This window comes from Cyprinus carpio, chromosome A1 (genome assembly GCF_018340385.1).
Source record: "Cyprinus carpio isolate SPL01 chromosome A1, ASM1834038v1, whole genome shotgun sequence".
NCBI classification, from domain to species: Eukaryota; Metazoa; Chordata; class Actinopteri; order Cypriniformes; family Cyprinidae; genus Cyprinus; species Cyprinus carpio.
Window position 1 is genome coordinate 29641770 of NC_056572.1, and position 25606 is coordinate 29667375.

At 39.5% G+C, this 25606-nt stretch overlaps 2 protein-coding genes across 6 annotated transcripts in view; one reads left to right on the plus strand and one right to left on the minus strand.

The window, feature by feature from the left end:
- Positions 1-13354, plus strand: part of LOC109076368 (B-cell CLL/lymphoma 9 protein-like) — a 100361-nt gene extending 87007 nt beyond the window's left edge. For 2 of the 3 annotated variants that reach the window (XM_042761432.1, XM_042761431.1), the window contains exons 5-11: positions 1797-2131; positions 5070-5180; positions 5471-5630; positions 7229-7328; positions 7470-9759; positions 10383-10667; positions 10768-13354. In XM_042761432.1, coding sequence (XP_042617366.1) covers positions 1797-2131; positions 5070-5180; positions 5471-5630; positions 7229-7328; positions 7470-9759; positions 10383-10667; positions 10768-11885 — 4399 coding nt within the window. In that variant the 3' untranslated portion in view covers positions 11886-13354. The remainder of the gene's footprint in view (positions 1-1796; positions 2132-5069; positions 5181-5470; positions 5631-7228; positions 7329-7469; positions 9760-10382; positions 10668-10767) is intronic. The other variant, XM_042761434.1, reaches the window with a different exon arrangement.
- Positions 13355-14912: 1558 nt separating this feature from the next.
- Positions 14913-23863, minus strand: LOC109076465 (gap junction alpha-5 protein-like). 3 transcript variants are annotated; one of them, XM_042761436.1, is made up of 2 exons: positions 23027-23863; positions 14913-17079 (listed from the first exon to the last, which is right to left on the minus strand). In XM_042761436.1, the coding sequence occupies exon 2, from the start codon at positions 17061-17063 to the stop codon at positions 15948-15950; it is 1116 nt and encodes a 371-aa protein (XP_042617370.1). In that variant the 5' UTR covers positions 17064-17079; positions 23027-23863; the 3' UTR covers positions 14913-15947. The 3 variants fall into 3 exon arrangements, with proteins under 3 accessions (XP_042617370.1, XP_018947731.1, XP_042617378.1); XM_019092186.2 differs by lacking the exon at positions 23027-23863 and adding an exon at positions 21366-21476; XM_042761444.1 differs by lacking the exon at positions 23027-23863 and adding an exon at positions 17699-17847.
- Between the last annotated feature and the right edge of the window lie 1743 nt (positions 23864-25606).

Here is a 25606-nt window from a genome sequence, read left to right on the forward strand (position 1 = left end):
TCTGGAATTGGTTAAGGAGTCGGCAGCGGGGCTCCTGGGAGTCCTTCAGAGAACGCTATGGCCCATAGCCTAATCACAACCCATTTTGTATACGTTTGCGGCTGCTGTCCAAAGCGTTTGGATTTTGTCTGAATGCTGGAAAATATTTTGCATTGTGCACAGAGCTCTGAAACACGGCCATGGCCCGTGAAATTGGTACATCACATTTGGAAAGCAGTTTGCCTTTCCAGGCTAACATTAGGATCCAATATGTTCGCAGTGGACAAATGAACATGAGTTTTACTGCCAAACTCAAAGGTGTCCTACAATGACCAGCCCTTACCTTTTGCGTGTAACTGGTTTCCATGGTTCCCATGGAGGCTAGCTTGTGGAAGATCTGGTTTGACGGGTTTTGATTAAATATTAACCTGGCACTCTGTCAACAAAGAACAGGGCTGTACTGGAAGCTCCTGACACTGACGAATTCCATGTGTGTATGTGTGTGTGTGTGTAAACACACTTGGCAATAAAGCTCTTTCTGATTCTGGCTAGGACAGAAGGTCACTGAGAGCACTGTAATTGTGTCAGTGATACACGTCAAGATTTTCCTCTTATTATCGAATGGCAGGTTTTCAGGGTGTGGTGGCTGTAATCGGTCAGTCAGCTGTTAAGGTATGACTCAATTGTCTGCTTTTTCATTCTGGCCTAAGTGGTGTTCTTTACTAAAGAAAGGGGAGTTAATAGGATTCCGCTGGTTTTCCACTGACAAAGTGGAAATGGCAGAAATGTTTCTTATGTTTTCTAAAATCTTGTTTTGTGTTCCTGATGTTGCAGTATATGGAACTATTGAGGAAATGCATTTTTTGGCTTGTTTCAAGGTAATATAAATGGGTAATATAATCTCAGTGTGACAGTTTAAAATTTATAAATCAAAATATACAAAAAAAAAAAAATAGCAAAAGTTTTTTTTTTTTTTTTTTTTTTTTTTAGTAAGAAGTTATTGTTTTTAAAGAAATCAGTAATTTTATTAAGCAAAGTTGCATTCAGTTGATGCATGTGACAGTAATATGTGACTGAAATCCTGGAAAAACGCATCAGGTTTTCCACGAAAAAAATTTGGCAGCACAACCGTTTTCAGGGTTGATGATATAAAAAAATTAGCCATAAGCACCAAATCAGCATATTAGAATAATTACTGAACGATCATGTGACACTGAAGACTGGTGTAAAGATGCTAAAAAGATTCAACTTTGCATCACAGGAAAAAAAATAAATTGTGTATTGTAATGATATTTCACAGCATTACTGTTATTACTGTATTTTCGATCAAATAAACTCACCTTAGTGAGCATAAGAGACTTCTATCAAAAGAATTAAGCACTGATTAAAAATTAAAAATCGCAGACCCGAAACTTTTGAACGGCAGTGTACATTTAAAAAAAATATATTTAATGAATTTTAAACATAAATAAACATAATAAAACATTTTTGGCACAGTTTGCAATACTAATGTTCAAATCATCTCAGAAAATTACACCTTAAAGCTTGTAACACTTAAACACATAATGCATAAAAAACAAATGCAACGTGGTGACATGAAGGCAGATTACATTACTATTAATAGATCCAAAACACTCTCGAATTTGGATATTGTTGACTACTATTAAAATATTGTTTCATGTGAAAAATATTTAATGTTCATTATTGTCTCTATTCAGCAGTGCCAATGTTTTATTAGTGCTCACATCATTGATCTTGACCATCCAAACTGTGTGCGCTGGGTCATTCTCACCCATTCTTCCTTTCACTTTTCTCAGCAGTCCGAAATCCAAGCAGGAGGCCATGGTGAGGTCGCCACCCGTGATGTCCCCCTCTAGCGCTGCACAGATGGACTCCAAACTGCCCAACCAGGGAAAGCAAGGGGGAGCCGGCAGCCAATCACAGCCATCTCCTTGTGACCCCAAGTCACTGAGTGGAAGCCACACACCCAAAGGTCCCCAAGGCCCCATAGGGAGTATGGGACTCAAAAATGGACAAGGCCTGAGTTCAGGCAATGGGGCAAAAGTCAAAATTAAAAGAGAGAGAAGCACTTCAGTGGAGTCATTCGAACAAAGGGATACAGGAACGCCAAACAATGAAGGGGACCAGAAAGGTAAAATAAAGTGTGATTTTGTTTGTACTTTTTGAATTATGAAGCTGATTCAGAGCTCTTGTATCATTCATTAAAGGGATAATTTACCACTGTGGTTTTAGATTACATCTAGTGTGGTTTTAAGCATCTCCAGTATCTTGCCTTACTATGTTGGTCAGGTAATTTATATTGAGCGGTGTCGTGATGTGCAGTTATTTTTGCAACTCTGAATATTATGATCATCCTGTGGCACAGAATGATACTGTTACCACCTTGCTTTGTCATTGAATGGTCATTAATTTTTGTGCATCAGGCCCACTCTCAGGAAAATGAGCAGTATCTGCGAACTTCCAAGAGATAATATTTCTCACCTCAGGCCCGTGTACTGTAGTGCAGTAACCTGCATAACACAATGAGATTAATGGTCAACCAAATTATTGTTGTTATTATTATTATTATTATTATTATTTAACGGCCAAATCTTTAAATATACTACCTCCGGTGCTTAAAAATGTGGTTACAGTCTTGCAAAGTACCAGTGTTTTTTTATTTTTTTTTTATTTTTTATCATTGCTAACCCTCAAGCACTATATTATGCAGCCCTCTCATAGTAGGGAATTAATTTACTTATATGTTTGGTAGTATCTGGTTATTTTATTGCTGCCTTGTAATAAATCACATGTTATAACTGGATGAATCAACTTCACATAGAGGAAAAATTAATAAACATGATATTTTTTATGTATTGTATTTGCCCTGTCAAGCAAAAGTATAAATGTGATGAAATACTGATCAAGAATGCAAGATAGTCTTCTGTTGTTGTTTTTTTTTTTTTTTACTTTCAAATAGATGCAAAATGCATATTAACTATATAAACAGAATGCTGCAGAACTGCGACATCGTATTATTGACATATTCATTATTTATAATGGCTAATAATATTATTTTACAGTTTTTGAATTACATACTAAACTGACTCAGGGACTTTAATAAGATTATTATTAAATAATAATTTTAACTTTTATTTTTATTTTTTTTATATCCCATGTTAATTTAAAAAATAATTTTACCTTGCTGTATTTTTGTTTATTTGTTGTTTTTTTTGTGTTTGCAATTTTTATATTATTCCAACTTCGTTTTTGTAATGAAGATAGCCTTAGATGCTGGCATGGCAATACAAATAAATAACTACTACACACTAGACTGTGTGAACCTTGAAGTATGTGATGGGAACGGGTATAGCATGATGTCCAGAGAATGACCCAATAATGTCTTTTTGTCCTTTTGTAGTGCTGTGTTATCATTTTCATATGCTTCTGGATGCACGCTCTCGTCTCTTTGTGCCCATATATAGCATATGGCAAAGCTCCATTATGAATGACCTTTTAATGACCCAGAATGCAAACGCACACCTTATCCCAAGGGCCACACATTTTCGCTGGTTTCCTTGTCTCATGTATGCGTTTATGTACATGTTTGCCCACCTCCACAGGGTTGCTCTGAGGGCTGTAGTGATGCATGAAGACATCCACACCCCTGTATGTTTTCTAGTGGCAGCATCACTGGATAAGCCTGGTTTAGGAACGCCAGGGAACAAACCATTTGGTTTGCTGAGTGAGGGGGAGCCACCTTGCTTTTTTTTTTTCTCCCCCTTTTTTTTAGGATGGTGTGCATGCCAGTCTGAAGGACCCCTGCTGGTTAATACCACTGCATAAACATATTTCATAGTGAGGCTCAAGAATTTTTTTGTTCTTTTGTTTCAGTTTCTTTCTTCTTCTTTTTTTTAAACCAGCTCCCCACTGTTAAATTTTTTTTTGTGGTTAATTCTTGAGGTGCAGCATGTAAAGAACATTAAAGACCGTTAGTTTGTGTTTAAATGTGTATGTTTCAAATGGTGACTTTGATGTTTGTCAGAAATATTTTGTCCAGTAGCAACCTGTTTGGTTTTCTTTGTGCTTGTATGCTCACAGGGAGACAGCTTGTAAGGCTGTTTGGTGTGCTTGTTTGTGTTTGTTCAAGCTGTCGAGAGTTTGCTCTTGCCGTTTGAGCTGTGTGTGTTGTCTGTACACAGGAAGTCTTATATCTCCACTTCTGACCCGAATGTGTCCTAGTTTCAGTGAGATGTTGTGGTCTGAGAACTAACCAGCTGGATAGACACTAACAGTAGTGTGACTGTATTGTCTTTTTAAAGCCTTGTTCACACTGACAGCGATTTCCCCCCCCCTTTCTCCTCACTGGAGGTCAGCTGGTTTGGTTGTTGTAGGTGTTCTTTTTAACTCCTGGATGCTTTAATGTTATTGGTTGGCTGCACAACTGGCCATAAATGTTGAAAATCTGAACAAAAGTGATGAGCTTTTCCAGTAAAACGAAGACTTTATTCCATAAAAATAAATAAATTAAAATGTAATGGGTAAAAATGTAATCATATCAGTCTTGAGAGTATATGTAATTGTAAAAGCTAATAATTCACAAGTGGTTGGGTTGCATACAGTTATTGTACTTCTGCTTCTCCAAAATGTTGAGAACTGGCCTGTGGTTTCATGACATTTTAATGGTGACTAAGAACTTCCTATGTGTCCAAGAAAAGTTTTATTCTTTAATTCTGGATAGAGTTATGTGTGTATTTTTGGCTCCATGTTATCTAAAGTTTGTTTAAGCCATCCTAGACTCCTTTCACAATTTCATAACAGCCTTCATTGGTCAACACACAGCACTTTACAGACAAATGTGGAATTTATAATAAATAGAAATCACAGTATACAGTATTCATGTTGATGTAAAACTTTGAGGACTGTTGCTCAGACTAAACCTTGTCAGGTACTACACCACGCTGCCATTGGTTATTTTGTTGCATTTACTACCCACCTTTTTGTTTGAGAAACAACCCCACAATTTAGTAGTAGTGTATTTCACAGCAGTAGAAATCATATGGTAATCTTACTCTTCTGTCTCTCTAAAGAAATGGGCAGTAGAGCGAAAAGGTTATGTGTTGGAGAGCGACGGTTGCCCTACAGCGGCGCAGATTGGTGTTCAGGAGGAGAGAGCGATGAAGACGACCCAGGATTCTTCAGTATGTAGCTTCACTATTTCATTTTTTGTTTTATAATAAAATTAATTTAAAGTGTAAAGCAGTTTTTACCATAAAAATGTAGGTATGAAATTCTTAATGGTAATTGTCACCTTGTGGCAAAGATTTATTATATAATAATAAGAAGAAATTGACTTGTGATTACTAATTCAATTTACAAACTAATGATATTTGAAGTCTTTCTTTTAGCATCACTAAACAGAGTGATTGCCAAAATAGATCTTATTGCTGATGCTATGTGATAATATCTATAATGCTTATGTTTTGCACAGACTGTAACTCCGCTGACATAAAGCCAGATCCAGGTGCTCTTTCTGCCTCTACACCTACCCACAATACAGTAGGGGGACAGAGCACAACGTCTGAATTGGGGAGTGGGCAGAAACCAGGGTCAAAGGTCGTTTACGTCTTCACCACAGAGATGGCCAACAAGTAAAGATTTCCTGTTTTTTCTTTATCAGTGGTGCTTGTCATAATATAAATGTGAACCTGTGCTAATGTTTTGAAACGATGCCATTTTAGCACTGCCCTCTGGTCAGGGTTTCCGCGGGTGCTTAAAAAGTCTTAAATTTAGTTTCAAATTTAAGGCCATAAAAAGTATTAAATGAAAGTCTAAAAGGGATAGCTCACCCAAAATTGAAAATTACCCCCATGATTTACTCACCCTCAAGCCATCCTAAGCATATATGGCTTTCTTCTTTTTTCAGATGAATACAATCGAAGTCCTGGTTCTTCCAAGCTTTATAATGGCAGTGAATGGATGATACTCAATAGTCCAATAGAAGTCCAATAAACTGTGGCAATCCACCATTTAAAAAAAAAAAAAAGGTGCTACACACTACTCTGGGCGTGGGGTTTGGGGTTAATAAAGGCATCCTGAAGCGAATTGATGCGTTTTCATAAGAAAAATATCCATATTTAAAACTTTATAAACCTTCATCTCTAGCTTCCACTAAATGTTATGCGTGTACATAAGAGAGTTGCAGTCCAGCAGAAATGTATTTATTTTTTTATTTTTATTTTTTTGTGAAAACCTGTATCTGAACTGTAGGCTATATCATAAGTTTTGCTGTCATTTTACAGTTTATGTTACGATAGACATTGCCCTACCCTGCTCATATTATATTACTTTTACTTGTGCAGGTCTTAAACAGTCTTAAAATACATTTTAAAAGTCCTGCAGATACCCTGCAGGTACACTGCTTAAATGCTGTTGTTTTGTTGAATCATAGTGCCATGCTTTTGTCAGTTCATAGAACCAAATCCAACTATCACAATCTCTCTCCTTCATATTTCTTTTTTGCTGTGCTATGAAATATCTGAAAGTATTAGTGGTAAAAGATGAAAGCATTTAAGCACTGACAGCAACATGTTTGCCTAAACTAGTCCCTCAGTTGGCAGATATTAGAATGCCAAATGTTAGTGACAGGATGTGTCAGAAACTTTGTCAGACGTTGTGACCATAACGAAAGTCTCCCACAGAGCAGTCCCATTACTGCTCTGCCATCACACTAGATGCTCTGCCATTTCACTAGCCCAGTGTCAATTTCTTCTGTGTGACTATTTGTCCATCTTTTCTAGCACTGTTGTATATGTGGCTATGGCCAGTTGCATGGACAGTCACAGTACCCATTACTAGTGTGTAATGTGGTGGGAGTGAAATAAATATGTTCTGTAATAAAGCTAAAATGGGTGTTTTCTGTGCCACTATCATCATTAAACAGTATTGCTAAAAAGTTTTTATGTTGCTTGAGCCAGTGTTGTTTGTCTGTCTATTTGGCATGCTCAAACAAACAGCAATTTTATAATAGCACCACAGATACAGATTGATTATAACTTTCAAGAAAATCAACCAACAAATGACTTTGAGTTGTGACAAATGAGTTTTCTACATATTAAACTTGGATTGACAAAAGTATTTTACATGAAAATAATTAAACATTTCAGCTTTAAATTAGACACTGAAGATAAGTCTGTTTTTGGTCAGGAGAGTTATGCAATGCTTTGACTGTAATTTCTTCCCATCTCAGGGCGGCAGATTCAGTCATAACGGGACATGTAGACAATATCATCACTTACCACATGAATAATATCTCTAATGGCAAGGGTGGAAAGCCCCAGCTACCCCTGGTAAGAAAGGACATCACTGAATTGTTTACACACTGTCACTAAATATGTTTGCTGCTAAATGTCAAGATTTTCACAGACAGATTAAAAATGTCTATTTTATTGTGTCTATTTTATTTATTTATTTATTTTTATTTTTTTCAGAACAATCAGATTGGGTCCCTCAGAAGTGACATTAAACAACAAGGAGTTCCTTCCCAGCAACAGCCCTCATCTCTCGCCAGTGATCAGAACCACCAAGCAGCCTCTAAAGTAGCGCAGTCAGGCCAGCAGCAACAACCTCAAGCGCAACCCACCCAACCTCAGCAACCAACCCAGGGGGCAAAACCAACTAGCCTGCCTCCAGACAATGCACCTTCAGCTGGTTTGGACTCTAAGAGCCTCCCCAGCAGTAGCCCACAGGATGGTGCTGGATCCCATGATGGTAGCAACTCTGCAGGGACACCTGGTAGCCAGGCCTCCAACCAGCCTTCCAATGCTGGCCCTCAACAGAGCTTCCCATCCCTAGATTTACCTAAAGGGGCAGATGCTAAGCTCACAGCTCAACACCACCAGCAGCTGGCTCATGAAATCATGTCTAGCATGGGGGACAACCCTGAGGGCCTTTCCCAAGAGCAACTTGAACACAGGGAACGTTCCTTACAGACTTTACGTGATATACAGCGAATGCTCTTCCCAGATGACAAGGACATGGCTACCATGGGCCAATTGAATATGGGTGCACCCCCACCTAATTCAGCAATGATGGAAGGAGGACCCAAGAAAACAGAACAAGGGCCTCTACAAGCCATGATGGCCCAGTCAAAAAGCCTTGGAAAGCCAGGTGGTCCAGGAGGACCACGTCCAGATGGGCCTCCCTTTGGTCCACCTGGTCCTAGAGACATGCCCTTTTCTCCAGATGATCTTGGACCCCCTCCACCAGGTCCAGGACCTATGAACTCACATCCAGGTGGAGAGCATGGAGACCATTTGACCCCAGAGCAGATGGCCTGGCTAAAACTGCAGCAAGAGTTCTATGAGGAGAAGAAGCGTAAACAAGAACAAATGCAGCATAGGCCAATGGGAGACATGATGCTTCATCAGGGTGGACCTAGAGGAATGATGAGAGGCCCACCGCCACCCTACCAGATGAATCCTGGAGAGGTGTGGGGCCCTGGTGGCCCTGAACCATTCCCTGACCAGATGAACATGGGCCCCAGAGGGATGCATCCACACATGCAGAGGATGCCTGGCTTCCCTGGCATGATGAACCCCGACATGGAGGGAGGGCCCAATACTATGCCCAGACCTGGAATGAACTGGCCTGATGATATGCCAAAAATGGGGGATGGGAGGGGATTCCCTCCTGGGCAAGGCATGTTTGGAGGTCCGGGTGGAAGAGTGGAAAGATTCCCCAATCCTCAGTCAGTACAGGAAGCTATGTTCCATCAAGGTATGGGTGATAAACAAGGCATGGGACTGACACCTGGCATAATGATGGAGATGAATCGAATGATGGGTAATCAAAGACCCATGGAGCCTGGAAATGGAGGTGGCATGATTTTTCCCAGAATGCCAGGTGATGGTCCCATGAGCCCCTCCTCAAGAATGGAGTTTGTGAAAGGTCTTGGTCGAGACATGAATGAATTTGGCATGGGCCCTGGAAACCTCAATGTAAACATGGGCCCTAGCCCTCAGATGATGCTCCCTAAGATGAGAGAACCACCAATGAACCTTAGTCCAGAGGAAATTATGAAGATGAGGCAAGGTGGAGGTCCAATGCCTGACAATGTAGTTCCTTCACAGAGAATGATGCAGGGGCCTCCTTTCCCTGACCAGCCCCATGCAGGAGACCTCAACATGGGACCTAATCGACAATTCCCTGGCATGTGTCCCCAAGGCCCTGGAAGTCAAAGATGTCCCAGAGGCGAGCCACCCTTCGGTCCTGACCAAAGAGGAGGTAATGTGGGTGGAAATGGTCGTCTTAGTCACATGCCTCATTTACCACCGAACCAGGTTCCCAACAGCTCAGGGCCTCCACCTGGCCAGAGAAATATGAGTCGTAAACCCTCAGACCTGAATGTCCAATCTGGCCCTGCAAACTCGCCCAACGTCAATGTCAACCCGCTAAAGTCACCAACACTGCGGCAGGTCCAGTCACCAATGCTGGGCTCGCCATCAGGTAACCTCAAATCTCCACAGACACCGTCCCAGCTGGCTGGTATGCTTAGTGGACCATCAGCTGCAGCAGTAGCAGCAGCGGCAGCCATTAAATCTCCTCCCATGATGGGCTCAGCAGGGGCATCACCCGTCCATATGAAGTCTCCTTCGCTTCCTGCCCCCTCCCCTGGCTGGACGTCATCACCCAAGCCACCCATGCAAAGCCCAGGAATCCCTCAGAACAAGCCTCCCCTTAGTATGACATCACCAAATATGATGGGCAATGTAGAGCAAGGTACAATAAAAGTTGTGTCTAAACAAATGTCATGATTAATCTTTATGTATATTGTAGGTTTACTTTTTAGTCATTGTACATATGGCATATTTTTATGTGGAGCCAGTCTTTATTCATTGGTATGTAAGTCTGTTGGGACTTTCATAACACTTTACTTTGATGGTCCCCTTTAGACTATCTGTTGACTATAGGTAACTTTGCAACTGCATGTCAATTACCGAACATTAGCGTATTAGTGCACCAGCTATCTAATATCTGCTAACATCTTATTTTTATTGGTTGCCAGACACTGGAATGTTGAACAGACATTCAACTGACTATATTAATTTTGATTATACTAACCCTAAATTCCACTAACCCTAACCATGACCTGACAGTCTACTAATACTTTAATGAGAGTTAGTTGATAGATAGTTATTTATACTAAACAGAATGTCTGACAATTGTTTTCATTTGATCAATTATTCCTGCCAATTACACTGTTACAGCAGGACTTTTTAATAAAGTTTTTGTTGCAGCTATTGACCTAAGAGGTGTCAAATAAAAGATCATTGGTAAAAGCTCTTCTTCCATCATCTGACATCTCTCTTCTGTTAACCTCCTCTGCCCTCCTTTGTTCTCAGGTGGTAATCCTCCTCCCTCAGCTCCTCCTTCCAGTAGTTCCTCCAGTCAGCCAGGTGGCATGAATGTGCCAGGAAGTCTTCCATCCAGCAGCCCCTACACAATGCCCCCAGAGCCAACGTTATCCCAAAATCCTCTTTCCATCATGATGTCCCGCATGTCCAAGTTTGCAATGCCCAGTTCTACACCCCTCTACCATGATGCAATCAAAACCGTGGCTAGCTCTGATGATGACTCGCCACCTGCTCGATCGCCAAACCTGCCATCTATGAACAACAGCATGCCCGGTAATGTCTATAAGAATTAATGAAAATGGAGTAGTTTTTATAGTGGCATTTTCTGGAGGCCCTTTCCACTAAATCAAAATCTTTTTTGTTCTCTTTATAGGTATGGGTGTGAACCATCACCCAGGTCATCCTCGAATGATGACTCCCAACTCTTCTGGCCCCATGCCTTCCCTCAGCCCAATGGGGATGAACACTATGGGCTCCCAGCCACTTTCCCATGGCATGCCAAACCAGATGCCCTCACCCAATCCAATGGGCCCTAATATGCCTCCTCACTCAGGGCCTATGGGTCCAGGCATGATGGCTCATGGTATGATGATGAACCCAGTCTCCCAAGACCCTGGCATGGGCAACAACCAGATGATGCCACAGGGGCGTATGGTTCTTCCTCACCGAGGACAGGGCTTCCCTCCAGGACAGTCACCTCCACAGCAGGTCCCCTTTCCTCACAATGGTCCTGGGCACCAGGGTGGCTTCCCTCATGGGATGGGTTTCCAGGGAGAAGGGGGCCCACTGGGCAGGATGGGCAATATGCCTCACGGACCTGGTGGTGAGCCAGGTATGTGTAAACCTAACACTCCAGGAGGCCAGGAGTTTAATAACATGCCGGGTGTCTTCAATGACTCGGATTTACATGAGGTCATGCGACCAGGTGCGTCAGGTATCCCCGAGTTTGACCTCTCTCGAATTATCCCTTCTGAGAAGCCTAGCCAGACTCTTTCTTACTTCCCTCGTGGTGGAGATGCCCCTGGTGGGAAGCCACCACATCCGTCTGGCCCACCTGGCTTTCCCCAAATGCAGGGGATGATGGGTGAGAGCAATCCAAGGATGGGCCTCCCTATGCAGGGAATTGGTGGTCCTCCTGGCCCTGGACATATGGGACCACAGGACATGCCCATGGGTCATCCAGGCCACAACCCCATGAGACCCCCAGGTTTCATGGGTCAGGGTATGATGGGGCCACAGCACAGGATGTTGTCTCCTGGCCAGCAGCCAGGAATGATGGGAGGCCCTGGAATGATGCAAGGAAAGGAAAGGCCGATGTACAACCACCCTGGCCCTGTGGGCTCACCTAACATGATGATGTCACTACAAGGGATGAGCGGTCCTCAGCAGACTATGATGATGCCCTCTCAGATGAGGCCTCGAGGAATGGCAGGAGATATGGGGATGGGATTTAACCCTGGCCCAGGGAACCCTGGGAATATAATGTTTTGAGCCTCCACTACAGTTATGAACAGTCAGGAAACTGTGTAACCTGTGAAATAAAAACCTTCGTAATGAAAGACAAAAAGAAACTCTGTGTTCTTAAGCAGATATATGTGGAAACCAGGACATTTTCTGTGCACATACACACCCTGACACCTGGTTAGAATAAGGTTTATAGCTTACACAGTGATGGGTATCCATCACATACAGATGGATGTGTTCACAGGGAATCTTCTCATTTAACAGGAGGAAGTGTGAGAAGCTAATTGTGCTTTCCTCAAAGTTGGGCTCAGGTCCGGCACTGTTTGGAATGGACTATTTTCCGATAACTTGGGAATGTATATGGAATTTACAAGACCGACTCGTGACGAGGATATTTGTTTGACATTGTGGATAAGGTGCCACATATAAAGTCTACAGCAAACCAAGTATGAACGTTTAGGGGTTTCATTGTACTTTTATACATAGGTGGAAACCAAGAAAGATTGTTGGAAAAAAAAAAGTCCAAGAACTGAAAGAACAGACATGAAAGTTGAAAAGTCAAGGAACATTTTGTCACAAGGTGCACCGTCTTGGCTATATGTTTACATCTCATCGCATCACTTCCCTCCAAACAGGAAATGCTCTTTGTATGTGTGTACTGTACTTGTGTTGTTAAAGGGATTCTACCAGTGATTTCTATAGTTTTTTTTTTTTTTCATCTTCATTTGTAAAGGGGGGATTGAGGTGGTTGTTTGTGGACAGTAGGTGACACAACACCACCACAAAATGCTGTGTACTGTGGGGCGTACAGAATATTTTAAAATTTAATTTTCTTTGCTACTCCAGTGTATGATAAAACCAAACTAAGACCTCATACAGATCATAGTATTATTAAAAAAAAAGCACAAACAAGAATTAACTGTAAAGAATAAAGTGTTTTCTTTTCTCCTTTTTTTATTGTAGAGAAAAACACTTTTTGACAGTCAGTAGGAGCAGTAATCAGATGTATGCAGTGTGATCTCCCGTTCCTGTTTTAGAAACTCTGTAAGCTGGTCTGGGTACAGGTGAGGGTGACTGTGGAGGGGCATTTTTGAACCCCATGAACCAGCACTCAGTTCTGCAGTGACGCTCAGGCTTCTGTCTGTATATCCGTGTCTGTCCAACAAGGACTGCAGTCAGGCTGTCGCTGTTTACCACCACTGCGGAATACATTGAAAAGATTTTTTTTTAATTGCTTGGCTGTGTACAGCTATAAAGTGCAGTGCTGACAACATCTGAGCTACTGGAGGGTGGGCTTTCTTTCTTTCTTTTTTTTTGTAGAAAACAAATGACTATTAAAACAAAAAAAGAAAAAAAGCTAATAGGTTGTCCTCTTGTCCCTGCCCCTCCTGTGTTGATGCTCGTCATGTGTAACTCCATTGAATTTGGTACTGAACCACTTCCTAAGGCTGGGCTGTGGTGTTGGACGACAAATAAAATATATTGTTTGGTATAAAGAGTCTCAATGCCTTTGTGTGTATCTCATGGCTATTAATGGTCTTCCTCTACCCCCTAGCGGCAGGTTGTTTTCCTTTTAAAAACATTTTGACTGCCAGCTGCACAAAGCCATCAAGACATAGGATTATTTGGGATCTGTTGTTATTTGCATTTGATGATATTTCCTTTAAGATTGAGTTGGGGGTGTAACATATTTACTCCAGTTTAGGGGTGGTGTAGCAAGTGTTTAAATATATAATTTGGTGCTAGAATGTTGTAATGTCAATTTCACAAGATGATGCATTTTATCTTTTTTGAGTGTATTGCAGGTTGCTTTGCATAAAACCATCAGGTAAATCACAAATATGTGATTACTTTGGATTTATGTAAAATGTCTTTGATGCTAATTGATTGCTCATTTGTATATGTGGTGAATTCATGCTTGGCTGACCATGGCTTGACTCTCCTGGAAGCAGAACAGTCCTATTCCATTCTGTTTCTTTTCGCAAGATCTTTAAAAATGTAGGCTGTTTGCTGTGGTGCAATAATGATCCAGCACATGTTGCACTTACTGATGGAGGAGAGTGCTCTCCATTGCAGGGCTAATTTTAGCTGAGGTTAGCTGAGATTTAGCAGCTGCTGCAAGGAGACTGGTTCACTTATTTGGTCCCTATTTATCCACAAGCACAAAATGTAAGGCACTTCAGTGTCACGATAACAACACATGACCTATTAGCTTACACAGAACATTCTGATGAGTGTAAGTTTTCTATACTGACTAGCATGGTATTCTAGTGGAGGGTGATTGCGCCATCTAGTGGGAGTGGTGACATGATTTGTTAGATGTAATTTTATGTTGTGGTTGTGTTGTTCTGATGGATTTGCTATTACTACAAAACGATTACATTTAAAAAGAACTGACCCATGTTTGTTCTGCAAAAGTCACTATATGCTGACATTTTTAGTTAGATCTTTAATGCAGTATATGTTAATAACAAAATCTGATACTGATAAAATGAAAGGTGGGGTAAGTGATTTCTGGTAGCCAGTGTTGATATTTCAAATCACCGAAACAAACACGCCCCTACCCCGAAAGGGTCTCACCCCTATTTTGATAGCGCCGCCCCACACATATGTACGCAACCCAGGCAACGTTTATAACACACGAGCATATACAAGCAAAGCCAGCATATATTAGTTCTGTAAAACAAAGCAAAACCAACATTACTCACCTATCTAGAAAAAACAAAGCAACCTCGGCGTCGGATCGCTGGCCTTCCCGCTCCTTGAGTCCTCTCCAGCGCTGGAAAGCTGATCAGATATTTACACAGGTCCTACTTCTTGCCTTAGCATAAGCCTTCATTTGTTCTGCAGACTGTTTCCTCTTTTGTTTTTTATCTGCCATCTCTAGCTTTCTGTCTTCGCTCGGCTCGGCTAATGTCCGTCCTGTACACTGAGCGCTCTCTCCTCCACATCATGAGTAGACACGCTCCTTACTGCTGATTGCCTTTAAGTTTGTTTTGGTACTCGGCCGTACTCAGTTTGCTAAAGCGTTTTTGAAAAAATACATATCCCACCTTTAAGAACAAACACATCTGTTTTTTACAAATATAGGAATAAAAAAAGAATGCAAAAGCTGAAACAACATAACATTGTTTTACATTCCTTTTTTCTTTCAAATTAACAGGCATAATATACACAGCTAAGCTCATCTGCAGATCTCATCACCCCAGATTTCACAGTTTAAATCACCCTTTCACTGGTTTTTTTTTTTTCTCTCTCTCTCAGAGCTGGCCTGTTATTACAGTCTCTGGATTTACAGTAATGTTACCATTTTTACAATAATATTTTAATGTTACATTTGTCTAACTCCATTGTCGTCTTTTTTACCCAACCAAAATGGGTTGCAGAGTCACAGTGAGTGTTGCAAAACTGCAAAACTTCCATTTCAAAATGTGAGCTCATCATCCGGTTTCTATTTGAAAACTGCATTTGACCAACTTGATCATTTTCTTATCAGCAGTCCAGAATGTTAACATGCTGCTATGATCAGCAAATATAAATTATATCATAAACATCAAGGAATCACCTGTAAGATCTCATTTACCAATAAGGATGCAAAAATAATCCAAAGTCAGTGAAAAACATCTAATCAGTGAATTATTACAGTGAAACTGGTTGCAGTCTGCTTTACTTCCATAATATGATGAATTTCAGAGTAAAGAGAAAAGTTTGCTTGATTTTTCACAATGCAGTCAGTTTCCAATGCATTACTCAAAATGCAATGTGACGAAAGGCATTTCAGAGGTGGAGCAAGTTTCTGAGTGCCGATGAAAAATTATGAAGATTTCTTTAGAATAACATGCACCATTGAAGTGTTCATTGTAGGAGCAGGAACAAGTATAAATGAGATTCCATTTTAATTTCATGTTGACTTTTTAAAGATGAATGACTTTTTTCAATGCATCACTCACATTATGCATTCGTGCAAATGTGTGAACCGATATTCTGGCTCAGTCTATCAGAAAGGAATGAAGTAAATGTTAGGTTAAGTGCAAAATCATGTAACCGTTTTCTGACTAGTGACCCTTTTTCAGATGCGATTGGTCAGTGCTATACTGCAAGGTCGTCAGGTCTCATGCGGCTGCTGGTCACGCTGCTCTTGCTAAACCTTCGCTTGTCCTCAACAGATTCACTGCTTAGAAAAGGAGGTGAGGTGCATGAGTTTGGCATCTCTGTCGGTGCATGCGAGAAGCTCAAGAAGTTGACCCCTAGGAAGTCTTGACCTCGATGGCGTTCAGTGACCATGTTCGCCGAGTTTTGCTGGTGCGCCAGTCGGTCATGAAAAGGTGGGCAAGTTGGGTGTATAAGTGAGTGTGCATGTATCTGTATAGTAGGGGAAGATGGTGGTGATGTCAGGCACTGATTGAAGTCAGGAGGTGGAGTGGAGGCTCGGTTTGGTGAGACTGCAGCCACGGTGGATGGTGTATTTGGTCGCTGTTTGGAAGCCTTATATCTTTGCAAACAACCCCTAAACTGCTTCCACGCCAGATGATACAGTTCCATGACGTTGAGCAATAGCGACACAGCTGCTACCACTAGCATAAACACAATGAACACATTCTTCTCCGTAGGTCTCGAGATGAAGCAGTTGACCAGATGTGGACACGGTGAGGCCTTACACACGTAGAGCGCATTGAGGAAGACTCCATAGATCAGGTACTGCACTATAATGAAGATCACTTCCATTACAGAGCGGATGAGGATGCTTAGTACGTATGTTTGTAGCAAAGCACCTTTCAATTGCAACTTCCCACCTCCGCCTTCATCCTCCTTCCCACAGTTCTTGTCTCCCTCTGGGTACTTTTCTCCATCTCTGTCTGTTTGCACTCCTTCTTCCTGCTCTTTCCTCCTCTTCTCCTCTCTGCGGACAATGTGCATCGCGTGTGCCATGTAGATGAGAGAAGGTGTGGACACGAACACAATCTGGAGCACCCAGAAGCGGATATGCGCAATGGGAAAGGCTCGGTCATAACAAACGTTCTCACAACCGGGCTGCTCCGTGTCGCAGGTGAAGTCTTCCTGCTCATCGCCCCACGAGGACTCAGCAGCTGTGCCCAGGACCAGGATCCGAAAGATGAAAAGAATGGTGAGCCACACCTTTCCCACCGAAGTGGAATGTTCCTGGACTTCTTCTAGAAAGTTCCCCAGCAGACTCCAGTCAGCCATGACCAGTCAAAAGAGCCTGACGAAGAAGAAAAAAAATAGTAGTGTGAATGAAGGGAAAACTTATCCTTTACTAAATTACTTTCATGCTGTAACAGTCTTCTGCTGTACATACTCATTGTGCTAAACCTTAGTACTAAAGGAGGCAAAAGTATTATTGAGGTGCTAGATGTAAACATGCCAACATTAAAAGGATATTTCACCTAAAAGTTTTAAATTGTTGTGCCCTCATGTCATTCCAAACCTGTGACTTTCTTCCTTCTGTGGAACATAAAGATATTTTGAGAAATGTCTGTGTTTTTTTTTGTCCATAATGGTAACCAAAACAGTTTTGCCATCATCCTTCAAAATACCTTCTTTTGTGTACTGCAGAAGAAAGTAAGTCCTACAGACTTAGGCCAACATGAAAGTGAATAACCAGTGAGTAAAATTTTTTATTTTTGGGTAAACTAGCTAAACTAAACTTCACTAGTTCTTTTCCATGACCTGTAATTGAAAAATGTCCATAGAAGTAATTTATGTAAATGACGTTGCCTCTACTGCTAATATGCTAACATGGCGCCAAAATTTGTGCTCTGAGACTTTTTGAAACCTGTAAAATCAAACATACACAGATAGAAAGGTTTGCGTTCATGTACTTGCATGGGTCTTTTCTCATTTGCATAGGCCTGAATACTGTTATTCATGAGAAAATCATATGCTGAAGAAGATCTAAAAGTTATAAATGACTTAAAGGTGCTCTAAACCAGTGGTTCCCAACCACGTTCCTGGAGGCCCCCCAACACTGCACATTTTGCATCTCTCCTTTGTCTGACACATCCAGTTCAGGTGTTGGAGTCTTTACTTATGAGCTGATGATTTGAATCAGGTGTGTTTGATAAGTTGACATGGAAAACATGCAGTGTTGGGGGACCTCCTGGAACATGGTTGGACACCACTGCTTAAAAGATTTTTACAAAAAGAAATAGTCATATGAGTTGCCTACCACCATGTTGGGATCACCATTTGATGACCATTCAAATTCTACTCGCCTTATATAATTAACTGCTCTAATACAGTTGCAAATATTGTGATTCAACAATTGCATATTGCATTAACTTTGTGTGTGTGTGTGTGTGTGATACGTTGCATCACACCAGAAGGTGTCAGTATGAAGTCTTGTTGACTAATGAAATTTCCCTAAAAGTTCATACTAGTTTTAATTAATTAATTTAGTTATTTATGTACAATAATGTAGTGTAGCAAAATTTAGGAACATACTGAAATTTTAACAACAATTAAGTGTTTTGTGCATTGTGCTTGGACACCTTGATGCAAAATCAACCTTCACAATAATGTTACATTATGACTGCTAGGCTGCATTTAGAATAGCATACTACCCTTACTATTTCTGCCATACTAAGACAAGTGAAAAATAATACTAGTAGTATGCAAGTATGCTATTTTGAACTCTGCCCTAGATAGTATAGTCATATACTGCACTGCCTTCTCATGCTATTATAAAACAAGGACAAATATGCAGCGAATGTATATTTGGGTTGTGTTTGTGTGTGTATATTTCTGTTCTTCGATACAAACTTTTCCCACACACTCAAGTGCTGGGAGTCTGGGAAAAGGAGACAGAAGAATTTGAGCAACCTGCTAAAAATAAGCAAAGAATATTTAGTGGCATTTGTCTTTTCTGGGTATTTGATGGCTGAACGTTTCCTGTTATCGTTTTAAAGCAACGTTGAATATTTTCAGCAAGTAACAGCTCCCATCAAGGAAGTTAATGAAGTATTTTGGCATCTTAAATTACGTTACACGTGTTTAAAACAGTACAGAACAACATGGAAAGACTTCAGCACACAATATTTAAAAATAGCACAATTAATTCTACACTCATCTGCTAAAGCTTGTCAAATTTAAATGTCATGGGAAATGTTCCATTGTCCTTTAGGCCAGGATGTGCTGGATAAAGTGTTACATTTTTGACTTTTTGACTTGAATTTTGTTGGTGCTTGTGTACCAGTTACACAGCGTAATGAACTTAATTGGTTTCTCTTTCTTTCCCTCTGGATTAATAGAGTTTAGCATCAGAGTCTCAGTCCTCAAGGGGGTTTATGGGAAGAGGGAGCCCAGAATACTCTCACCACTTTAACATGAGAACTTGGGTAAGACTGTGTGTTTAAGGGACAGTTTGTCTGTGTGGGAAGTATTGAAAAATATTTGGATGTAAATTTAACTGCGGAAACACACTGTGTAAATGGACCTTATTCGGATACACCCTGCCAGAAGTTTATCAGTCTGAACATTGATGCCCCACCAACATTATTTTAAGAATATGTTTCAGCAAGGAGGGAGGTTTTTAGCCTTTATCAGCTTTTTTCTCCAAAGTTCACCACACAGAATAAGCTTATTGCTTTATGACTGATTTAAAACAGTAATGACTGTTCATTATTCTTCACATAGCTAGTTTTGTTTATATAATATTGTTTGCAACCATATATATAATTTCTATAAATATTTTCTATATTTATAATGTTGTGAAATTACTGGGAAAGACAGTTTGGCATCAGATGTGGGAACCACGTCTTTAAAGACAGACTGAATGCGGCGGATTCACTATATAAGTGTGTCTCGCTCGGCCCCCCTTTAAGGAAACAATCTTAAACAATATAATTTCCCTCTTATAAGGTACTTCAAGACTCTGGGTCCAAGGAGGTTATTGGCACACTTGAAAGACTGTGGATTCAGTCTCTTTATACTACCGCGGTTGTGTCACAGAATGTAGGTTTAAGAGTTTTTAGGCAAGAATGTAGTTGTGTAGACTTCAAATATGTGTTTTTTTTAATAAAGATAGCAACAAGGTGGTCAGCAGCCATTCAGCACTCATGGCCTTATTCTATGTTGAATAAAGCCATGTCACATAAATTGCCTAAAGCCGAATCACAACCATGCTGATAAATGAGCAATATTGCACGACTACTTGTATTGCTCATATGTTATATTATTTTATGTTATAATGTTACAGTGCAGTGTCTTGTTTATTAGCATGGGAAAGGTGCTATAAATACTTTAACCATGTGATATGTATGTAATTTGCCTAGTAAGTTATCCTAATGAGTTAGTTGAAACTTAATGGTGGTGTAATTTAAAGTAAATAAAATAACTGGTGATTTGTCCATATCAGCCTATCTGAAGCTTATGTAAGCCAAACATTTACCCCTTTTTGTTGTTGTTGTTGTTGTTGCAGGGATCTTTTAGATCATGGGTCACCAAGTTGTACATCAACAGTCTAACTGTAATTGAACATTTCTCAGCGCTATTTATGTGTCAGTGAAATTTTCAGGAGGAAAGTGGTGAGACCTACTCCCTTCTCCACTTGTTTACCCGAGGAAAGGAGAACAATGTGGGAGTTTTTTTTTTTTTTTTTTTTTTTGCAGCAGGGGCATCTGGAGATAGATAGGAGCTGCTAAACAGATGTACAAACAGTCATCAAGAAGAGAACCATGCTCTTCCGGTCTCTGTTTGTCCTGTCTGTGTTCGTCTGAGTCAGCACTATGGCAGATGGTACAATAAAGAAATGTTACAATTTGAGTGGCTTTCCTCAGTCGCAGCTCATCACCATCTTTATGAACATTTCTCTGTCATGTTAACAGTATAAAATCAATTCTCTGCAATGTACTTCTCAAATAGACCATTTAGTTCAATCTCATATTATCGCAAATCATTTTCATTTAATAAAAACACAGTTCTGTACTCTTTTGTTTTTGTTTACAACAATAAAATCTTCAAATATTTGTTTCCTGTATTTTACTCTTATGCTATAAAACACATTTCATCATAACTCCTTTATAATCATCAGCATCTGTAAAATACACTTTAAAATCCCTTTAATGAGCCCTTATGGTTTCTGTGGAAACAGTTTACATTTGAACCTGTCACTCATTCGTCATCATTGTAACCGTCACGCATGACACAAATTATCATCATATTCCCCTTAACACATGCATTTACCTAAAAATATACATATTTACAATTTCTGAGTCTTCTTTGTGTAAATAATCACATTCTGGGGTACTTTTCTATTTACATTTAGATCGTTGGCCGAAATCATGACAGACCATCCGTTGCTCTACCTGTGAACTCTCGACAAACTCGTCTCCATTAACTTTTCCCGATTAACTCGATTTAACTTTAAAGATTTATTTGATCACAAACAAGCTGTTTGACTACAAACACATAAAAATTGTGAGCGTACATGTTTTAACGTGGATATTGACCTTTTTAATTTTTTTTTTCTTCATTTTTGTGAACACATACCTGGAGTTATCAGGAGAAACAAAGAGGACAAGCAATTAGTGCTTTCCTCAGTTGCAGCTCATCAACGTCTGGAGTAAACACAGCGCATCACTATGACAACCTGGCGCGTCCACTCCCCCTATTGGCTGAAACTGCTTTGTTTCAAACTCAGCATAGATGTGGAATTCAGAATCAGTATAATACAAACAGAGATTCTATATTACTAATATACAGTAAAATTTACTTTTTAAATTTAGATTCAAAATCCTGAAGATAAATCAGCACTGAGGGATGAGTCTTACACCGATTCTTTTGCATGATTGGCTTCTCCAAAACAACAACAACAACAACAAAATGTCTGTCTGCTCTTATATCCTTGAACAGATGGACATGTTTGGTTTACAGTCAAGAAATCAGAAGATGAGCTGTGGGAGCTTTTCCAGAAGAATGGGTGTGTACGCATAAGAGTGTGATCAGCAATTTAATGCAGCTGACAGCGTGACTGAAATAACTTGATGACATCTGGAAACTAAGAACAGCAAAAGGAGCAACAATGCCAAGCTTCAGAGAGTGAGTTTTGCCATACAATACTCCTTCACAAGTCTGTTCAATGCTCCCATTGTGTGTGTCTGTGTATTTAAAGATGCTCTCCTGAGAACCATCATAACCGTTTATTCATCAGGCTTTTCCTATTAGTTCCCAACATGTTAACTGAATAGAGAGACCTAATACTGATTCACAGCCAAAGTCTGCAAGGTTCGATTAAATTAGATCAGTGTAATACCTATTGAATTTCATATTCAGAATTAAACTGCGTGCCAAAAATATTCCTCAACTCCTTAGACTCTGATTAATGTCAGGAAGCCATCCATATTAGGAACATAGATATTTGAGTTATGTGACATTTCAAGTAATTAAATTTTTTTATTATATTTTTATATACATTTACACATATGTTTATAATTATATATTACATTTAACTGTTATATATAAATTGCTATATATATATAGGGGTGCCAATTTTCAATTTCAATAAAGGTATGAGACAAAAGTCTTTTGCATATTTATTTTTTTTGCAAGAAAAGTTCAACAATCATCCTTGTTGACTGCAGAGTGCCACAAAGAAGAAACACCCAAACTCAACATTTCTACCTTCATCAAATGCGGATGCTTTGATCTCATCCAATCATAATGCATATTCAAAATATATGTCCAACTATGTCCTCCCTAGATGCGTTTCTAAGTATTTAATGCAAATTATGTTCAGCAAGGTATAAAATAGCATTTCTTGTCTACATACACACATTAAATAGATTTCCTGTAATCTCTCAGCTCATCGAAAACTCAAGCATATTGAAGCACACAATACATATGTAATAAAATATGTAATTATTTGTAATAATAACAAGTAGATGGGTAATGGATGTATATAGGATACACACACACACACACACACACACACACACACACACACACACATATATATATATATATATATATATATATATATATATATATATTAATCAACATTTGAAGTGGATCAAAAAAGTTCATCAAAGGTGTCCTAAGTCAAGAACGCATTTTGGTTTTAGGATTTAGGACAACTTTGATGAAAGGTTTTTGATCCGCTTCAAATGTTGACTATTGTATTTATATGTATATGTTTATAATTGTTTCCATACCTTTAATAGTTGTTGGCCAACAGGTGTCTGTTGAAGATCCGACAGGTGTGTGTTTGTCTCTGTCAACTGATGGGTAAAGAATTGTCTGTTTTGTGATGATGCTTGACAGATTCTTGATCGCTCTGCCTCTTTACCTGAGAACACTGCCTGTCTCTTCTGCTGTTAGGATGTGCGATTAGTTGTCAGAACTACTCGGTGGACCGACAATCACCAAGCCTCAGAAACCTCCAGACTTCAGCAGAAGCTTCACTTTGATGTATGGTTCTGTTCATATGTTATGTGATCAGCGAGCCTGACTGAACGATCTGGAATAGAGTCAGACTGGTGATGCTTTCTTATTACTAGGGATGTTGAAGAGCTGAAGGAGGTATGTTGAAACCTCAACTTGAACTATGTTTTTTTTTTTTCTTTTCTTATTGTATCTTCCTGACAGGGCCGAGTTGTGGACACAAGGCTGTTTGCAGACAGATTGATCCTTGTTCACTTGTCTTCAGTATATTCCACAGACGGATGTTGAAAATGGACTCTTTATTACGCCGGTTGACAAAATGTAAGCTGTCTCCTTCAACGATAAAGCTCGAATTGATGGATGACTCGCTGTGGTTGTTTCTAGCTGTCCACAGTCTCTGAGTTTTAAGAAAGGAAAGATGAATGTCTTTATAGATGCTCACCTCTGTTGTTTCCACCCTGGAATGAATCTTCTGATATGTCTAATGTAAAATAAGCCAATCAGTTCAGTCTTCTCTTTAGATGAGACCTATTCCTCTCAGTGTCAGAGGACGACAGATTACAGACTTGCTGATAATCAGAAACAGCTGCTAGCAGGCCGATCACCGTCATGTACAATCTGGACATTCCCTCATACTCAAAGGACATGTTAAGAAATACCAACAGAGCCGTACCACCTCCTTTCCCTCCCTTTCCTTCTCCACCTCATTCTACTCCTCCTTCTCCTCTTCTTTCCCCTCTCCTCTCATAATGTCTGACTGCCACTCTGTTTTAGTTGGAGGAATATCTCCTCATCAGGAAGGAAAGTGAGATTGTATTGACAAACAATGGGGATTCGACTCAGGCTTGTGGTCTCCTGGTAATTATTTTGAGCTCTAGAAGGTTCATGCTACTCAACAGAAAAGTTAACTTATTTTCCTTTCAGATTTTTTTTTTATAAATGTCCCTGTGACTCAATAAAAATCCCATTAGGTAGATGTTACTGAAGCTTTAAGACTGTTTTATCATAAGATAGTGTGAAGAATGATACTCATCCATTATACAGCAGTATCTTAAGGCAGCACATTTTTTTTAAAGGTTCAGAATTCTTAACATATAAAATGAATGAGCTCATAAAAAAATCCCTGTGACTTTCATTTGCATTTCTAAAGCAAGAAGACCCCAATGTTAAAGTTTTTTTTTTTTTTTAAATACCAAACATACACTAAAACATCTGGGATTGGTAAGATTTTTACATATTTTTGAAGGAAGTTTCTTATGCTCAACCAGGCTGCATTTATTTGATCAAAAATACAACAAAATATTGTCAAATATTATTTCAATTTAAATCAGCTGTTTTCTATTTGGATATTTTAAAAATGTAATAGCAAAGGTAAATTTTCAGCAGGTTCACATCCTTCAGAAATCATTCTAATATTCTGATTTTCTGCTCAAGAAACTATTATTATTATTATTATTATTATTATCAATGTTGAAAACAGTTGTGCTGCTTAATATTTTGCTTTTTTTCAGTATTCTTTGATGAACAGAAAATGTAAAAGAACACCATTTAATTGAAAAAGAAATATTCTGAAACACAAATGTCACTTTTCTCCTTGTAGAATAAAAGTAAGTTAAAACGTAAGTGGGGTCAACTTTTGGACACAAAAGCAAGTAAATCAACATTTTGCATTGGAATCATTTGAACTATATTATCAAACTGAAATTTTGTTTATAATCAGTTTAATCATCAGTATAATCAAAATTATGAAAGCCATTAAATATCAGTGTGACACTTTGATGTCTGCCAAGCTATTAAAAGTGCCTTTTAAAGGAACATGAGGGATTTACAATGTATTACAATGTTTCCCATTGCCTTTCTCACAACCTTTTAAAAAGTAAGATGCCACACTACCAACTTGACAACAAATATCTCTTTTATAATCCTAAACTTTTATATGAGTGATGCAGGCACATGATGCATCCTCGGACATGGTATTGGCAATGGGACATTGAAGAGACCCACCATGTGACCGGACTAGCTTTGGGCCATTGTTCAGTTACATCAGTATGGAGTTTGCTTTCCTTTGTTCTGTTTCTGACACCAGTCTCAAGATTGTGATCTCTGATCAAACATGTATTTTGAACTCTAATCACAATATGAACAACAATAATAGTGTGGCTTGCCTTAACAAACACAACTAATAATACAAACTGATGTTGCTTCTGTTCCTTTAATGGGTCTCTAGAGGGTCTCTGGGTGCAGGAACCACTAAAGGTAAAGTGTGACTGTGTAAAAAATAACATTAAAGAGGTGTGTGAACTTGCAAGCACGATGTCAGACACTGTAATATGCTCTGGTCCCCTCCCTGC